Genomic DNA, 18,950 nt, shown 5'->3' with positions numbered 1-18,950 from the left:
AATTAAGAAGGAAAAAGGGAAAAAGAACGTGTTGTCAAGTTACAATCCAATCTTAAAATTATTACAAAAATATTAATCTATTGAGTAAAAGCACTTATTTAACAAATAATTCTTAAGAACGTTAGCAAATTTATCGACTAAAACATTATTCATGTCGTATTCTGAAAAGTTTAAGATTTAATAGATTTACAGTTCTCTCTAGTGGCGACACTTGAAACTGACTTGAGAATTGAGTGAGGGTATCTATTAATGGTTCCAGAATTTAGCAATAGGTGAAAATATTTATAGATGACAGTCACATTCATTAGAGTAAAGAAATCTGTTCGTGTTATTTCTCTTTTCGATTCACGGATGACGCCGTATGAGCGTGTCTGGTGATTGTTGCCACATACTTGTAATCCAAACTTATATATGTGTTGCTTTCACAACATTTAAGTCAGGATTTGTTAAAATTAAATGTTAAACTCTGAATGTAAATCAATATTCTAATTGAGCATGTGAATAGAAATAAATAAAATGAAAGTCCAAAATCATTATTTATTAAACCAGAAGCAACATGACAATCAATAATGAATCACTTTCTGAGAGTCTGCAACTTGGGCGCCGACAATTTAACCTTCCCAGGCCAATTTCGAACCAACTGCTCGTCTTTCACAGCCTTCAACAAATCCTTTTCCCTTTGCGTCACCGTTTTATCCTTAAGGAAAACCTGAACCGCCGTTCGTGCCGCTTTACCCCGTTTACTCGTTCCAGGAGTCATTTTTATTTTAAACTTGTAATTTGTAAGAGTATTGTAAGGAGCGACAACTGGAACAGCGAACACCAATTCATCGTCAGCGTTTGGAATTCCTGTCAACGAATCGATCATATCAACGTCGACTTGTACTTGAACGACTTCTTCATCATCAGCTTCTTTAACTTGCACCACTTTGGGCTGTTGCGGCCGCTTTTTAACATTGCTAACTGCATCCTTTTTCTTATTCTTTTTATTTTCTTTTGCCGAACCGGACGATTGTAAAATTTCCATACGTAAAGCACGTTCTTCTTCATCTTGATCCTTGTACTTTTCTTTGATCTTTTTTAGTTTACTTTTTTGACCTCTTTTCGTCGTCTGTTGTTGTTGTTGTTGTTGTTGTTGTTGTTGTTGTTGTTGTTGTTGTTGTTGTTGTTGTTGCTGTTGCTGTTGCTGTTGCTGTTGCTGTTGCTGTTGCTGTTGCTGTTGCTGCTGCCGTTTTGTATTTTGCGGTTGCTTCTGCTGCTTTTGTTTCGTTTCGTTAGAATTTTTCGATTTTGACTGTTGTAAAACTATCGGTTTATCGTCTCCTAAATATATTACGTTTTCGGAATCCAAAATTGTTCTAAAAAAGAAAATCATTTGTGTGTACAAATAATAATTGGACATTTTAATTGAATTAGTTAATAAATAATAAATCTTACTTGCTTCCACCGAATCGTTGCAATTTAATTTGAGTGTCCGGAAAGTTGGAATCGTTCTCATCCGAGGACGACTCATCCAATCTATTTTGTCGGTCTTCGTCGCTTTCGTCCAAAATGTCAAGTTCGACGTCGGGATTGTCGTCGACGTCGGCAACAAGGAGCTTATCGTTTTCGGCGTCGAGCGTCAGGACCTTCCGTTCGCCCAAATGTTTGGGCACGCTCTCATCATCGAGCTTGAACATGAATCCGAAACCTAAGATTAAATGTGAGGGCGGCAGAAAATTCTTTTTGCCGCGTATCATAAAACTGCCGGTGGTCAAGTACTCGCCGGTCGGAGCTGTTTTGGAGACTTGTTCACCCCAAACCCAGTACGAATTGGTCACCACCTTCGCGTCCCAAGCGACACTGTTCATTCCATAACAACAACATTTAAATTAAAAACGTGGAAAATAAATAATATAATATTTGAATTAGTTCACCTGTAACAGATGGCCATTGTTCCGGCTTCGTTGAGAGTTTTGGGAGGTACTTGAAGTCCCGTAGGGTTTTTAATGATGACGCTGCTCGCACCGTGTACATCTGCATGCACATAAACGTCCGTCGGTTTCATGTATCTTTTAACGATCAATTCGTTTTGTTGTTGATCCCTTCCACCGATGACCAAATAATTTTCCGAACTGACGAACCAAAAGAATTTTTCGAACCAATAAGTTTTTCTAGCTCTGTGAATGTTCGTTATTGTTTGCACTTCTTTTAACGTTTGCTTCGTTTTCCTTTCGGCAGATTTTAAAGCTTTAGTTTGTGACTCGATGGTTTTCTGCTGTTTCTTCGCCGCACTCCTTTTCTGATCGTAGTACCTGCACACAATTGAAGTGAATTTAATAAAACGAATTAACAACCAATGAATGTGACAAATAAATTACTTGCGTGCGTTTGCGAAAGCGCTCAAAGCCAAATCAATGTCGACCGACATTGACGGAATTTTCTCACTTTTTTCTTCACTTTCTTCCGAATTTTCTTCGTTTACATCTTCATCTTCATCTTCATCTTCATCTTCATCTTCCTCAAAATATGGATCAGTTAAATATAAAGTTATGTGATTTATTTCCAATTTGAGCTTCTTAATAATTTTGGCAACAGGATCATTTTTCGATGCAGCTTCTTTAACCAGATCTTCTATGTCGTCCCAACTCATCTAATATATATAAACATTAACATTAATGAAAATTGCATCACACAGAACCTGTGTTCTGTAACAACATACCTGATTCGCTAAAGCGGACTGAACTGCCAAAATGGCCCTTTCAACAATTTCCTGATTCCTGCAGATCAACTCTGCCTTTTGTTTGTCTTCTTCCTGCGTTTTTTCCAGAGCGTTTAATCGCTGCCCGTGGTCCTTTTTGACGTTCTCCAATTTTTTCATCGCATCTTTTTCTTGTTGCAACGCTTTCAACTCCAATTTTTGATCTTCCATGCTCGAATAAAACTCATCAACAGCATTATTAAACGATTCGAACCGTTTGAACGGTAAGTTTTCGAATTGTGCGAACAAAATTGGATGAAATTCTTGATTTGAATAATAAGACTTGTTGCCATCTTCAAGTTTCTGTATAATGACACCTGGATTTGCTTTTGACTTTCGTGCCTCTTCGAATAAAATTTCAGCATCTTTTAAAGCTTGAAAAATACGATCGAAATCTGTTTCAATGTCAAATTTAGATTTGGCACTAAAATTATGCCGCAGTAAAACATGGTCAATAACTGCGGGACCGAATTCCGTTTTAGAAACTAAAATCTTTTTCAGTTGTTCCGATTTTGCATTTGACAAAATTTCCTGCAAATATTCTTTAGTAATGTTAAATTTATCTCTAGCCCTATTCAAAGGATATTTCTGTTTGACAATAAATTTAACAACGTCTTTTTCGGTATGTGGCCTCAACACATTTAATATTAACAACTCATAATCGGTCAAAATCAAATTGCCCCTATCATAAAGTTCTAAAATGACATGATAACAAGCTTCTCCACTTCCAAATTGTAAATCTACAATGCGATCATTTCCTAACTGTTCCAAACGTTCCAGGCGTTTGTTTTTCAAATGTTTTCTTAACTGAAAATGAGAAACAATAACAATGAAACTGTCTATCAAGTGAGTCCGACCGACCGTCAAATACCTTCATAGTGAAGCCTGAAGGTGATTGATTTTTGGGCCATTCGAAAGCTGTTTTATGGATCCTATTTCCTGATTCTAGTAGAAGCACGTATTTCTCTTCTCCGCTATGCAACTTAATTAGATATGTTTTATTGTCTATGTCGTAAATGTTGTTTACACGACATCCAATTAACCTAGGATTATAAAAAGAATGAAAGAAACGGTGATTTTGATAGATTTGTTTCTAGTTAGTTACGTTTGTAGTTCTGCAACGGCACAGACCAGATCGAAAGTGTTGAAACGGATTTTCATCTTGATTTTGACACTTGTATTAACACATGAGATTGTGACGGACACTTCGCAACTTCGGCACAACTATGAAGATGAACGGAACAACTCGAACACGCGATATTATAAACTTGCACGACTAGACTAAACTTAGGTTAGACTGTCAACCACTAAGTTTCTAACTAACTGTCAAAAATGGTGTCTGAAAAGGTTATGATCAGTTATGATTTTCGTCGACTGTGGTTTGTGATCGACCGTAATACAAATTAGAGTGTACAGTACAATACAATACAATCCAATCGCGCATATCTAACCTGCTCCCACTACGTTTTCCATTATATGCAACATTATACTGTTCAGAAGATAATAAATATTATGTAATATCATTAGTATCACACGGTTAAATGACAACAAATTGTCGATTTGATTACAAGATTACGTTAAAATGTTGCGGATATGTTACGTTTTAAAACGTTTTGCTGCGACTGTATTGTCTTGTCAGGAAAACTACACACAAACTTTTCATACAGATTATTATTATTATTTAATAACTTTACATTATTCGTATATAAATTATTTATCACTGTTATCGTTTTTTTCTCCTGCAATTTTATTTTTAATCGTTTTCGCAGCCTAAAAATAACCAAATCAATATTATTTATTATGTTACATCAATTTTCGGAAAGACTTACAGCAATCAAAGGCATTTCTTTCCGAGTTTCTTGATCGACCAAATACGGAACCTGCTGTAGTTTATACCATCCCCAATGGATACCGATAATTAATGTCACCCCTGTAATTAAAACCACGTTATCGTTGAGAAATTTGAACACTCTAGTTCTTGACATTCTGATAGGTTAATTTAAGGGTCGCCAACTAAAATCTGGTGTAGTTACTTAACCTCGTTTTTGGTGGCACAAAAATGAGTGATTTATCAAGTTTAACGTTTGAAGAATTATTAAAATTAAAAGAAGATGTTTATAACAAGACTGTTTTATACAGGAAACAAAGTGCCAAAACTGTTCATAAACGGGAAAACAAAAATAGGCCCCGCGAGGTAAGCTCGAAAATTAAACCCAAACAAATACAAACAACAAAAGTGGAAAAACATGTAGCGAGAGATCCACGATTTGATCCACTTTGTGGTGAATTTGACGTGAAGAGTTTCGAGGAAAATTACAAATTTATAGACAAAATGCGGATTAAAGAGAAAGCGAAACTGGAGGAAGAACTGAAAGCCGTTAATGATTTACATAAAAAGAAACAGATAAAACAGTTAATACAAAGAATGGTAAGGAAATTCAGTAAAAACCCAATCAACAAACTTTGATCGATTATTGTTTTAGGATAATAAAATTAGGGAAAAGGAAAAATTGAAAAAGCAACGTCTGAAGAATCATCTGGAACGAAAAGAAATTAAAAACAAGTTGAAAAGTGGTGAAAATCCAGTTTACAAAAAGAAATGTGAGTCAATAATTAAAGAAACTGTGTCTCAATCAATTCAATAATTTTATTGTTTTAGCTGTGAAAAAAATGGAAACATTAATTGAAAAATACGAGGAGTTGAAGAAACAAAATAAATTACAGAAACATATTGAAAAACGAGAGAAAAAGTTGAAACGAAAACGAGAACTTGTTAACTGATAGAAACTTATAATAATAAAATTTTATAAGTACTTATTGTTTATATTTATGTGTAAATCCTTGCATCCTTTCATTCCTATTTTCTATTTTATAAGTAGAACAAATGTTTCATACATATTTTCTCAACTTGGGTGAAGTATAATTCTGGCATGGAATTATTATATTTGAATCTAGGAATTGATGTAGTGTGATGTATTATTTTTTGAAAAATTCAAAATTTGAAGGAAATCTAGTATCGATTCCTGGTAACTAAAAATTATAAAATATAGGAAACTGTTTATGTTCCTCATATGAAAAGTAGTTATCGTAGAAATGCAATTCGTTTGTTTATTATTGGTCTGCGCAAAATCGACAACCCCACTTATCATCGACAGATGTCGGTAATTTCGTTTCGATCTCGGGTTTTGTTGTCGACGGTAAAGTGTATGTTTTTGTGGTTCGCAGCCGATTTTATTGTATTTATGTGCGGAAATTCGTCGAAACAAAATGGTCGAGTTGGATTTTTCGACTGCTGGTAAGTTTTTGAAATAAATTCAACACGATTTGATATCGGTTCTATTCATAGTTTCGGGTCCACCCTGAAAAAAGGGCGGTATACTTTATTGACATTTTCGCTCACCCCAGATTATATACTTATTATTATTTGAAATAGTTTATTGTTATTTATACGTAAAAAAATACACATGCACATTTTTTACATTACAGAATAATTAATGTGATTTTTATAATAATTTAAAATAAATTGGAATTTATTTGCTTAAGCCATGGAAGAGGTGATTCATAATTTCCTACTGATAATGTCTTTCACAGGAAACTAGTTCTAAGTAGATTTAGATAAAATTCTTGTGTGTAACAATTAAAATCATATTAACCAATTACGTTTATTTTAGGCACAGTTCCTGAAAATGGGGTGCCTGATATGACTAGACTGACTGTTTTGGATGAAGAAGTCATCAACAAAAATTTACGAGTTCGCTATGAAAACGACAGAATATATGTATCCTTTATTAAAATACTTGACTGATAATAGATATTTTTAATGGATTTAACATGCAGAACATCTGCTTTTACAGTACACACACACTCTGAAATGTGACTGACTGACTGACTGACTGACTGTTCAAATATTGAATTTTAAAAAACATTAAAACATTAATTGTGATAATAATGGTAATTTGAAAATGAGTCAACATTCGAAAATTGATTGTTCGATCGTGACTCATGCCGAAAACATTTCCTGTATTTTTATCTCCTTAACCGACCATTCCAGACTTACACAGGAACAATATTGGTTGCAGTAAATCCATACAAAGACATCGACATTTATTCACAGGTAAACAATTTTAATTTACAACTTCCGTTTTTTAAGAGGCATTTTCAGCGTCATGAAATTCCCAAGAGAACCCGACATTATCTTTGTCATAATCAGCCGGAAACGCATTTGCATGCATTAAATTATCAAGACGCGAGACGAATACGAAATACGAAATACGAAATACGGAACACGAAAATTGCTCTCGTCCTGCTTTAATAACGTTTGTTTAATCGAATCGATGTGTGTATGTTGTAGGAATACGTGCAGAAATACAACAGGCAAAAACTGAGCGATGTCGAACCCCACGTTTTCGCACTTGCAGAAGCCGCGTACTCGGATCTGCAGTCGGACGCGGGGGCGGTCGCGGTCGCGGTCGGGGGCGCGGACGCGGGCCCGAAGTCTCGCAACCAAAGCTTGGTGATCAGCGGCGAGAGCGGCGCCGGCAAAACCGAAAACACACGATTCATCTTACAATATCTGTGCTCGGTGACCACGGGTGTCTCCACCTGGATCGAACAACAGATTTTGGAAGCCAACACGATCTTGGAGGCGTTCGGCAACGCGAAGACGGTCAAGAACGACAATTCCAGCCGATTCGGCAAGTTCATGCAGGTCTGTTTCGATTCGAGATGGATGATTGCCGGATGCATAGTGCAGGATTATCTGCTGGAGCAGTCGCGACTGACGTTCCAAGGGCGCGGCGAAAGGAATTATCACGTCTTCTATCAGCTGGTCGAAGGCGCCAAAGTAACTAATTAATAATAATTTCGTTCGATCCCCGATGATTGATTGATTATTGTTTTATTACCTATTTAGAACAACGAGGAGTTAAGGACGCAACTGAATCTGCGGGACGCCCAGTTTTACAACTATCTGAACCAATCCGACTGCGTGAAAATGGACGGCGACGCGAAAAAATTGGACAACTTACGACTGGCCTTTAACGTATTGCAAGTGCCCTCGAACATGTGCCAAGGCATTTTCCAAACGTTGTCGGCGATATTGTGGCTCGGCAACTTGCAGTTCCAAGATGTGGACGGCGAAAACTGTCAGCTGAGCGCAACGGACAGAGAGATCGTCGAAGTCGTCTCGACACTGTTGAGCTTGGAGACGGAACAAGTGGAGCAGGTGTTGCTCAAGCGACAGATCAACGTCAGAGGCAACATCACCGAAATACCGTTGAGGATCCAAGAAGCGAAAGAGAACAGACACGCCATGGCCAAAGCGTTGTATTCGAAAACGTTTGCCTGGCTGATACAACACATCAACACGTGTACGAATCCGGGAAAAGATTCGAGCCGATTTTTGGGCGTGCTAGACATCTTCGGTTTCGAAAATTTCAATACCAACTCGTTCGAACAACTGTGCATCAACTATACGAACGAGAAACTGCACAAGTTCTTCAATCACTACGTCTTCGCACTGGAACAAGACATCGTGAGTCTCCTCCATCCTTTTCTTCCTTTTCTACTAAAATCTAAACTTCCTAATCCGTTTTGTAGTACGAAGAAGAAGGCATCGATTACAATCACATCGAATTCACGGACAACACTTTGTGTTTGGAGTTGATAGAAAAGGCTCCGAGATGCATCTTGAGGCTGTTGTCGGAGCAGTGCCATTTGCCGAGAGGCTGCGACGCTTCCTACATTTCTAACCTTCATTCGGAGTTTGAAAATCACGAAAGATACGTTAAGGGTGAGTAGTAAAGTTACGTAGTATCATCTGTGTATGCTAACTAACTTGTATCGTTTTCGTCGAATTTCATTTTTCAAGGTGACGACAGAAGAAAATGGGAAACGGAGTTCGGCATCCGTCATTACGCCGGTTGCGTCATGTACAACGTGAACGGATTCGTCGATAAGAACCGAGACGTGCAACAGGACGTGTTCTTCGACATCCTGTCGAGAAGCAAGAACGAGTTCGTGCAAGTTTTGAGCACGTTTCAAGACGCGAATCAGTTGACGGTGTCGAGAGGCACGAGCAAGGGAAAGCCGACAGTGTCGGACACGTTCAGGTATCAACTTCAGGCATTGGTGGACGTGTTGCAGAGCACGAAGCCGTGGTACGTGCGCTGCATCAAACCGAACAAAGACAAACTGCCGAAAATTTACGACAACACTTTGGTGCTGGACCAACTGAAATATTTGGGGATGTTGGACATAATCAGGATAAGGAAGGAGGGCTTCCCAATTCACATGACCTTCGACGAGTTCATCCAGCGCTTCCATTGTCTTTCCAAAAGTCGATCGTCGTCGTCGTCGTCGTCGTCGTCGTCGTCGTCGTCGAACGTGAGAGAAGCTTGTCAGAGTTTGCTCACGAGTTACGATTTGCCGAAAGCGGAATGGCAATTGGGAAGGAACAAGGTGTTTCTGCGGTCCCACGTGCACGAACCGCTCGAAGACACCCGAAACAAAATCGTGCACGCCAAAGCGGTCTTGATACAAAAAACGTTCAGATGCTGGATCAAGCGGCGCGACTACCTCCGAAAGCGCAACGCAATTTTGAAGATACAGCACGCGTACAGGGGCTGGAAGCTCCGGATCCTGTTTTTGAAAAAGCGCCGCGCGGCCGTCGTCATCCAGAAAAGGTTGCGCGGCGTTTTCGCTCGCGAAGTGGCGGCCGCTTTGCGCGAGATGCGACGCGTCGACGAGGAAATGAAGCGCCGCGAAGAGAGCCGTCTGCTCCAGGAGGAAATCGAACGTCAAACGTTGGAAAAGGCGGCCGAGCAGGAGATAGCGACGCTCAGTCACATGGCGGAACAACTCAAACCGAAACTGGAACAAAACGAGTCCGTCGACCTGGACAATTTGTTTGCGTTCCTGTCCGACGTCCAGCCTCAGACCAGCAACAAAATTATCGACGAGATCGGCGTCAAAATGGACGAACTGGTCGAAGACTTGGACGTGGAACTGGAGACGGTCATCCAGCAAGAGTTGGAGGGTTTGGCGAACGAACAAAAGCAACCGGCACCGGCGCCGGCTCCGCCAAAATTGGGTCTGCCGTCGCTCCCAGAACCGACGGAACCTCCGCCTCCCCCGCCGCCGTTCCAAAACTCGTCGGCCGAAGTTGCGACGACCGCTCCTGTCGAAATACCGGAGGAGGAGATCGAAAAGAAACAACGCGACAGCGGCAACGTGGAGCCGATATACGAGGCCGTCTTGCCGAGGGAGGAAACGGTTTCGCCGCCTCCGCTTCCCGCGCCGCCACGTCTTCCGGATTCACCTCAAAAAATGTTGAACGTAAGTATAGTAGTACGTAATAGAATGGTTTAATGGCACGATTAATTAATTATTAATTCAATTCCTCGTTGTGTGATGTGGTCGTTGCAGAAACGAAACAGTCGAGAGGTGGTGGTGACGGAGCCGAACGTGGAACGAGAACAGAGGCGCAAATTCCGAGTGGAAAAGAAACTTCAAGAGTTCCAGGACGAGAACAAACTTTCGACGGAGGACTCCCTTCATCACGACATGTTGGAGTTCGCGAACAAGTATTTCAATCAGCACGAGAGGAGCCCCGAAGGAACCATAATGGCGACGCTAACCAGAAAGAAGAACGTGGAAATGGTGCCGAAATACGAAATGGTCACGTTTTACAAAGGCAGTTCGATACCGAACTCCCACATTCACATGTACGATCCGGACAACGTGAACGTTGCCTGCATCATTTTCAGGGACCTGTGCAAGTACATAAAGGGCGAGTTGAACGCGGAACGCGAGCTGCTCGTGATCCAATCGATAATCGGCTACGCACTCGAACGCGAAGAACTGCGCGACGAGGTGTTGGTGCAATGCATGAGACAGGCCACCAACAATCCGAATCCCGAGGGAACCGAACGCGTCTGGCTGTTGCTGTGCCTGTGCGTGGTCGCCTTCCAGCCCTCCAAGCTGCTGCACAGGTACTTCGTGTCGTTCTTGAGAAAGAACTTGGCACACGGCGGCAGAATCAGTCAGTACGTACAGTGGTGCTTGGACAATTGCAACAACACGAAGGTGACGACGAGAGAGAAGCCGCCTTCGAGCGTCGAAGTGGCGGCCATGAAACGATTGGGGACGATCGTTTGCAGATTTTTCTTCTTGGACGGCAGAACCAAAGCGATCGACGTCCATCCCACCGACACGGCCGGCGACGCCGCCCGGAAACTGGCCGAAAGACTCAACTTGAAGAACCTCGACGGCTGGGCGATTTATCAGAGCAGGCCGGACGGCGAAGAACACGTCAGGGCCCATTATTATCTGTACGACGTCATTGCGCAGTGGGAAACGTACGTATCAAATCACTCTTTCGTCTCTCGTCTTTCGTTCAATCTTGTACAATAGTACAACATATATATATATTCTATTCAAGGGCCCAGAACAAATTGGTGTCCACGTTGGGTAGGAGGAACACCAGTTTGGGCGGCGGCGAGAACAGATTCGTGTTCAAGAGGCGACTGTTCCGTTCGTTCAGAGAGCTGAGTCAGGATCCGGTCGAAGTGAATTTGCTGTACGCCCAGGCCGTCTACAGTGTCGTCAAGGTGAGCAGTGCACTAATCAATCAATCAATCAATCAATCAATCAATCAAATCAATCGTTTCAGTGCGACGACTTCCCCGTCACCGAAAAAGTCGCCCTCCAATTGGCCGGGCTGCAAGCGCAAATCTCCCTCGGCGACCCGAAAGACCGGCTCGACTACTACCGCGACATCGACACCTACCTCCCGTATCGCATCAGCAAGACGCGCGGAGACGACGTGTGGATCCCCATTCTCTATCAGGCACACAAACAGTACGGAGCCAACAGGGGCGAGTTAACTGCCAAGGCGTTGTACTTGAGTTGCGTGATGCAGTATCCGCTCTACGGGAGCAGTCTTTTCAAAGTCACGTACAGAGGATACTGGAGTTTCGGCAACAGCGTCGTGTTGGGCGTCAACTGCGACGGCATCATGCTCATCAAAAACGACGACAAGTTCGTGTTGAACGAGTTCAAGTATCAGGAGATCGAAAGCATCCTGCTCGACCCGAGCGACTCCTTCATAACGATCACGCTGCTGAGACACGACCACAAGTGTTATGTTTTCGAGACCGAACAGAAAAACGAGATCGGCTCGTTGATCGCGTCCTACTGTCCCAATTTGGCCAACTGGCTTACCGAACTCGAACCGATCCGAACCAAAACGATCACGAACGAGGACCGCATCCGTTTGTATCACAATTTGATCAACTGTCGCCGCACGTTGGTCGATTTGGATCTGGTCAAGCGACCCGTCGAAGCTTCGGGCGGATTCTTGCGCAACACTCTGAGGCGGTTGAGCAAACACAAATTGGAGAGGCTACGACAGGAGAACGGAGGAGACGGCGAAACGTACAAGGGTTTCCATTATGCGTTTTGGGCGTTCAGCAAGCAGCTGCAACAGAGCATCAGCAGACTGAACGAGCAGGAGGAACAGCAGATGTTGCAGGTGTTCCAGATCATGCTGACCTATGCCGGATTAGGACAGAACGGTAAGTCACGTCACGTCGATTTAACGAACTTTGGCCCTTTCTTATGGTTAGTTCCGACAGGCGACACGATCCGTCGTGCCGAAGACGAGCACGTCACCCTCCTTCAAACTATCCTCGATCGTTGCATGCGCAAGGACACTCATCTGTGCGAACTCTATCTGCAACTGATCAAGCAAACCACCGACCATCCCGACCCGAACTCGCGCGTCAATCTGCGCCACTGGGCGCTGCTGTCTCTCTGTTGTTCGGTGGTGCTGCCTCCGAACAAGGCCATCAGACGTTACCTGATCGCACACCTGAAGCGGTGCGCCTCCGACTTCGTCACCGAGGAAGGCAAGTACGCGAGATTCGCGGAAAAATGCCTGATGAACACTCAGGGCACGAAACGTAGGCAGTTCCCTCCGTCCAAGGAGGAAATCCTGTGCACCATCAACAGACGACAGGTGTACGCCCGGTTTCATTTCATGGACGGCCAATATCATTCGATCGAGTTCAATCCGTCGGCCACTGCGAAGGAAGTCCTCGAATTAGTCAGAGACAAAATGGGCCTCAGTCCGAACGCAAAAGGTTACGCCATCTACGAAGTGTTGGGCAACTCGGAGAGGAGTTTGGCACACGACGAAAAGGTGACGGACGTGATGGCCAAATGGGAGAGGTACAGGGTGGCGAATCAGAACGGCAACAGAAGGAAGCAACATCACTTCTTCTTGTTCAAAAAGCATCTGTTCCTGGACGGAGATTTGGGAGTGAAGGACGAGGTGGAAAAGGAACTGTTGTACCATCAGGTGTTGCACGATCTGAGGACGGATCGGTTTCCGATCACCGACAAGGAGGCGGTGAGTAGAAAGTAGAAAATTTTTCGCACCGGCTAAACTTAATTAATTTGTTGTTGTTGTTGTTGTTGTTGTTGTTGATTCGTTTTCGACAGACGATGCTGACCGCCCTTCAGGCTCAATTGGAGCTCGGCGACTTGGTCGAGCATCGACACGACTATCGGCCGATCGCGGCCCACTGTCTTCCCACCCGGCTCGTGCCCGCCATTCCCTTCGAACAAGTCCAGATGCACCACCAATCGTTGAAGGGTATGACGTCGTCGGAGGCCAAACAGGCGTTCCTCAATCTGATCCAGAGCTGGCCGTTGCACAAGGCCACGATATTCGACGTGATGCAGTCGTTCACGTCCAACTGGCCGCGGGTTCTGTGGCTGGCCGTCGATCAGAAGGGGCTGCATCTGCTGGAGCACCGATCACGGAACGCGTTGTGCAGTTACGAGTACTCGAGCGTGCTCAGCTACTCGCCCGCGGTTAATTGTCTTCTGATCGTCACGGGAAGCGACAAGAAACAAAGCAAGGTGATTCTGACGACGGCACAGGCGTTCCAAATCGGGGCGCTAATCGGAGAATACATGGAGGTGGGTTTTTTTCATTCATTCATTCATTTTTTTTTATTGTTGATTCGACTGACTGACTGACTGACTGACAACATTTGTTCTTTGTCCAGGTTCTGTACGGCGATTCGATCGAACTGAAGAAGACGATGAACAAGAGCTAGAAAAGAGTCACGTTCGCCGATCAATAATCCGAATCGAGTATAAATCGATTAATAATTACTGTTAATAATTGTTGATCTGTTAATACTCGATCGTTCGGCGAACAATTACCCAAATCGATTCCGTTGTTCAGATCGTTGTTTTCGTTTCAGGCTGTGTTTTAGTACCAAAAAAAAAGAAAAAACCAAAACAACCGTAACTCACTGTGTTTAGTTTTAGAATTATTATTTTTATTGTGAGACTGATCGATTCCAAATAAAATTAACGATGAATAATTATAGGAATAAATAACTGCCAGTTTTTTGATTAACCATGCGTAATTAATTAATTATCGTATAGGGGAAGAATAAACACATGTTTAACTAGTCAAAATATGATTGATTGATTGATTGTAAATAAATAAATGAATTAATTAATTAATTGATATACATGTTTTTTTTAAACTATTAACAATATTTAAAAGATATATTTGTACAGTTGTTAAGGAAATATTACTGTACTGTTTGTTTTACTGATATTTATTAGTATCATATATTCGTTCGTTTGTGATTTTTATGCTTTTGTGAATATTGTACTTTTTTATGTTTTTATGTATTATTATTAAATCATTTAACAAACAACAGACAGACATTTTATTATTTTTAGTTAAGTTAGATTTAACTTGATATGATTTATCAGATATTTATATCTCTTGTAGTTGTATTTTGTTGTAACTTGTTGTCTGGGTTGCGTGACGAAAATTAATCGATTCAATCTACAATTTATTAATTTAACTAAAACTAATTTGTACATAAAATTCAACCGGTACGTAACAGTTTTGCTTCTTTGATTTGTTGCAGTTCCTTTTTCTGTTCCTCCACAATCAGCTTTCTTTCCTCCAAAAACTGTCTATAATCGTCGGCGTTTAATTCTTTGACCACTTCGATGCCGCACGATTTTGCGACTCCGCAAATCATGAAGCACATTTCTTCTAAACTTTTCGTCTCCAACGTGGGATCTTGACCTTTTATTTTTGCTATTTCGTAAACGTGTTTCAGTGTGACTTTACCTGCCGTTTCTTTGCCCGGGTTCATCGCGGCCCGTTGTATTCCCGCGGCTTGTTTCAGGAAATAAACGACAGGCGGTTTGTTGATCGACAGGTCGTAGCTTCTGTCCGGATTAACGGAGATCTTGCAGGGCAGAGGTATGCCCTCTTTTATGTCTTTCGTTCGTTCGTTGAAGTCTTTGCAGAACGCAGCGATGTTTATGCCTCTCTAAAACGGTGGCGAATGTACGTTTACTAGGTTAGGTTTTAATCGATTAGCGAGAGTACCTACTTGTCCGAGCATGGGCCCCAACGGCGGTCCGGCAGCTGCCAAGCCGGCAGGAATGTTCGTTTTGATTTTACCATGCTGTATTTTCTCGACGGTCTTTTTTAAATTCTTCAATCGCGCAGCGGCCTTCGACATGCTTTCTTTCGAACGACAACGAACTTCAAACGTCACATAACATGTACCTAACCTCAAATGTCTACGATATTGTGATGGTCATGACCGAATCACGAAACCAACCATTAACATCCTTAAATTGTTGCTGATATTGACGACGGCCTGTGCGGCAATTTTGACTGTACATCCGGACCTTAAACAATCGCGTTCCCTGATATGTCACCAATGCAGTCCGGATAACGAATTGTGTTCAGTTTTGCGCCCCACACCGAAAGACCACAATAGTACGCTGTTGTGTCCGCCGAACGCAAACACTTTCTGCTTCAAGAAAAGCGTGCATCTGAGCGAGAACAAGACGAAGACGACGAGAGGATGTGCCACAGAGCTGGAGATCGTGAGAGAAGGTTGTACGGTGCAAAAAAATGTAACAGTCTGCTTGTGCGAGACAAACTTATGCAACGGAACTGAGAAACGGAACGACGATATTTTCCTTTTATTCGTACCACTACTTTTGTATTGTTTCAGTAAAATTCTAAGCGCCTATTTCTCTTTCTTTTATTTTTATTGTGAAGTCGTCAATAATAAGTATTAGTTTTTATTAAACGCGTCTTTATAATAATATAATAATTGACTGACACACATTTATATATATACACACACACACACACACACACACACACACACATATATATACAATTAATTATTATTTATTATTGTGGTAGTCTGGCATTTGCATGAATTTCTTTACAAAATAATCTCGAAAACAAACAGGTGAGAATCTGAATAGTAAATGGTACATAAAATACCGCCAGTCTTCCACTTTGTACACGCTACTGGGGCATTCATCTAACAAACAATTGTCAAACTTGTTATACAATTCGTTGTTGTTAATTTTTTTCGGAACGGTCGGTCCCGTCAGAAAGGACAAGTAAACGTTGTATCTCTTGAAATAATCACCATAAAATTCGTGTTGTTCTTCCGTAAAGCCGTCGTGCATTTCTTCCACGTAGTTCAATTGTTTGGACATGATGTTGCTTTCGGTGGGAAAGGAGCCCGGAATGAAGGTTATAACTTTTACACCGTATTTGGCCATTTCCACTCTGAGTCCGTCAGAAAAGGCACTCAATGCACTTTTGGTGGCCCCGTAAACGCTCAGTCCAGGAAGAGTTGCTTGTGAGCAGTGACTAGTGACGGTAATCAGTCTGCCTGAAACATATGACGACATGAGTTGGAATAAATTCTGAATTTTAGAATGTCTATGTAAATTGGAACCTTTGTGCATTCGTAAGATGGGGCAAAATGCCTTTGTGAGCTTCAGGGTTCCAGTTAGATTTACTTGAATTTGTAAATCAATGAGTCTTTCGGTCAACCATTCAAATTCGCCAAACACCATTGTCGCAGCATTGTTGACCAAGGCATGAAATTCTACAATCACAAATCAAGATAAGTATGTGTACATGAATGTCATAATGACATAACAACAACAACAACAACAACAAACATACTGTAATTGGGGTGAGTGTCCAACAGATCTTCGACAATTTTCACGGTGGACTTGACGCTCTCGCAGTCGGTAATGTCCAATCTAGTTTTGATGACGGTCTGAGGTAACAATTGTGAGCCCAAACTGTCCAATTTTAAAAATCCAGCGACGACCACGAATCCTTCTTGCACCAGATGTTCGGCCAAGGAAAATCCCAATCCCGTATCGCAGCCCGTCACAAGCACCACAGATTCGTCATTCTTTCTATCGGGTAACGAAGAAGGGGTCGAGCCTCTTTTCGTGGACAAGCAATAAATGCCGGCGGATAGGGTGACGGAAGCGACGAGCAGGGATTTGAATGTGGGGCTGTTGCGCAACAAAAGGAGACATGCTGACGGTCCGCCGGCTATCAGGACGTAAGTTTCGTTGAGAATTTCGAAGGCGGCGTACAGGAATTTCGAGTGGGGCATGTTGTCAGGGTTGATGTGCACGTCAGTTGTTAGGCAACTCCTTTTACACGAAACGTAAACCACCAGTTGCTACGTTAAAATGACAGACAACGATTTTCGAAGGACGATCGAGCGTCATCTGTTTTTACGTTGGTGCAGCGCGTCGATAGATGGCACAAACCGTCCGGATCATTATACGTAATTAAAAAAGCGGCAATTTTCGTCGTGTTGTTAATCCGATTAAATTTTCCATTTGCAAACATCCTAATCGTGGAGGAAAATCGCGGAAATTTCGCGCAATCTAAGAAGTGTTTTTTGTTTTATTCCATCGCAGGGAAAATTCGATTTCAACTTTCAATTTTCGGTTTGATTCGCAGTGAATTAAAGTGACTTTTAACCAGATTAGAAACGAGGAAATTGATTGCGAGGCGGAAGATTAAATTGCGATTGAATTGGTGGGAAAAGTGGGGTGCGAAGTAATTAACGTTTTCGTCGATTAAAATTATATAGGAATAAAGTGGAGAGAGAAAGGGAGAGAAAGAGAGAGAGAGAGAGAGAGAGAGAGAGAGAGAGGAAGAGTTGATAAAAAATGAAAAGAAATGAAATAAAATATAATAACATAAGCATGAAAAGTTGTCCAATCGAGTTTGGGGCCTGGGGACAGAAAAGCGGCAATTAGCAAACAAACCCCGAGTCCCGAGCCCCGAGCCCCGACCCCCGTCCCGTCGCGCACGGAAAATCATTTGTCATCGACATCGAAACCCATTTAGGTCGCGACACAAAGTAACTCTGCGGCACAATCAGTTAACCAAACAAGATTCCCCGTTTATGAACTCGCCGCAACGCGAGCGAGAGGCCGCGAACGGGCGGTCGCGTGCGACAGACGGAGACGGCGCGACCGCTACGTGGAAAAGGACGAAGGGAGGGAGAAAGAGAGAGAGAGAGAGAGAACGACGACGGTGATGTTATTAAAGCCTGGAAAGGGATTTCAATTAGGAATCGGCGGAACGGACAAAAGGGGAGACCGACATTTCATTAGTCAGGTAGTTTATTGGAGCTCCGGTTTTCGTTTCGTTTCGTTTCGTTTCGTTTCGAAATCGGACGAATTGTTTTCTATCGGCGATTTCCAATGCAACAAACCGGTTTAATTAACGTTCGTTGACCGCCGAACACATTATTAACATGTTGTCGTCCTGTTGTTGTTGTTGTTGTTGTTGTTGTTGTTGGGATAAAGGAAGGAGCGCGTGTGCCCGTTTCAATTACAGGAAAACAAATTTGGAAGCGGAGGGCGAGGGTTAATAATCGAAAGTTAACGAGGACCTTTTCATCGAGTCAATTAGAAGAGAACCCCGCGCAAACACCGTTTTACAATGCGAAGAGGGCGAGGGTCGTTTAATGGAGTCTTCGATGATTCGATTTGCATTGTGATTTCGGCGTTTGTTGCCAAACTGCGGAGCGGACCGGAGCCCGAAACGTTTTTTCATCATCCACTCTTTAGCTGCGCGTAATTGATTTTAACATGTGTCCCTGTCCGAAATTGGATGAATGGAATGAATCAATTTGCGAGAGCAAAACAATCGATAATCTAATTGAACAACTGTTTTCGCAACGCGCATCTGTCTCTCTTCAGTCTTTCTTTTTCAGTCTCAATTACCTACTTGAGCAAAAAGGTGTGAATTGTCGGAGGTAATCCTGTTTTTCGGTAAACACGCCTGTTCAACTCTCCT

At 42.3% G+C, this 18,950-nt stretch overlaps 4 protein-coding genes across 5 annotated transcripts; 2 read left to right on the top strand and 2 right to left on the bottom strand.

Moving 5' to 3' along the window:
• Positions 1 to 523: 523 nt before the first annotated feature.
• Positions 524 to 4,710, bottom strand: LOC109607840 (ribosome quality control complex subunit NEMF homolog). Its single transcript, XM_020024299.2, has 8 exons — positions 4,570 to 4,710; positions 3,846 to 4,510; positions 3,612 to 3,783; positions 2,702 to 3,547; positions 2,361 to 2,632; positions 1,917 to 2,294; positions 1,438 to 1,842; positions 524 to 1,358 (listed from the first exon to the last, which is right to left on the bottom strand). The coding sequence occupies exons 2-8, from the start codon at positions 3,899 to 3,901 to the stop codon at positions 575 to 577; spliced, it is 2,913 nt and encodes a 970-aa protein (XP_019879858.2). The 5' UTR covers positions 3,902 to 4,510; positions 4,570 to 4,710; the 3' UTR covers positions 524 to 574.
• Positions 4,711 to 4,784: 74 nt separating this feature from the next.
• LOC109607841 (ribosomal RNA processing protein 36 homolog) lies at positions 4,785 to 5,553 on the top strand. The gene is made up of 3 exons (XM_020024300.2): positions 4,785 to 5,168; positions 5,224 to 5,341; positions 5,400 to 5,553. Exons 1-3 carry the CDS (start codon positions 4,800 to 4,802, stop codon positions 5,519 to 5,521), a joined length of 609 nt encoding a protein of 202 aa, XP_019879859.1. The 5' UTR covers positions 4,785 to 4,799; the 3' UTR covers positions 5,522 to 5,553.
• A 340-nt stretch (positions 5,554 to 5,893) lies between these two features.
• On the top strand, positions 5,894 to 14,254 carry LOC109607839 (unconventional myosin heavy chain 6). Its single transcript, XM_049969134.1, has 13 exons — positions 5,894 to 6,035; positions 6,412 to 6,518; positions 6,792 to 6,854; positions 7,092 to 7,583; positions 7,653 to 8,273; positions 8,339 to 8,531; positions 8,610 to 10,075; positions 10,166 to 11,097; positions 11,181 to 11,349; positions 11,412 to 12,315; positions 12,376 to 13,151; positions 13,244 to 13,726; positions 13,816 to 14,254. Exons 1-13 carry the CDS (start codon positions 6,008 to 6,010, stop codon positions 13,864 to 13,866), a joined length of 6,285 nt encoding a protein of 2,094 aa, XP_049825091.1. The 5' UTR covers positions 5,894 to 6,007; the 3' UTR covers positions 13,867 to 14,254.
• Positions 14,255 to 14,612: 358 nt separating this feature from the next.
• On the bottom strand, positions 14,613 to 17,376 carry LOC126264128 (39S ribosomal protein L11, mitochondrial). 2 transcript variants are annotated; one of them, XM_049969173.1, is made up of 4 exons: positions 16,797 to 17,290; positions 16,564 to 16,716; positions 15,181 to 16,497; positions 14,613 to 15,117 (listed from the first exon to the last, which is right to left on the bottom strand). In XM_049969173.1, the coding sequence occupies exons 3-4, from the start codon at positions 15,310 to 15,312 to the stop codon at positions 14,662 to 14,664; spliced, it is 588 nt and encodes a 195-aa protein (XP_049825130.1). In that variant the 5' UTR covers positions 15,313 to 16,497; positions 16,564 to 16,716; positions 16,797 to 17,290; the 3' UTR covers positions 14,613 to 14,661. The 2 variants fall into 2 exon arrangements, with proteins under 2 accessions (XP_049825130.1, XP_049825129.1); XM_049969172.1 differs by lacking the exon at positions 14,613 to 15,117 and having other exon boundaries at positions 15,871 to 16,497; positions 16,797 to 17,376.
• Positions 17,377 to 18,950: the final 1,574 nt, after the last annotated feature.

This window comes from Aethina tumida, chromosome 1 (assembly GCF_024364675.1).
Source record: "Aethina tumida isolate Nest 87 chromosome 1, icAetTumi1.1, whole genome shotgun sequence".
NCBI classification, from domain to species: Eukaryota; Metazoa; Arthropoda; class Insecta; order Coleoptera; family Nitidulidae; genus Aethina; species Aethina tumida.
This window is presented reverse-complemented; position numbering and strand designations above follow the sequence as displayed.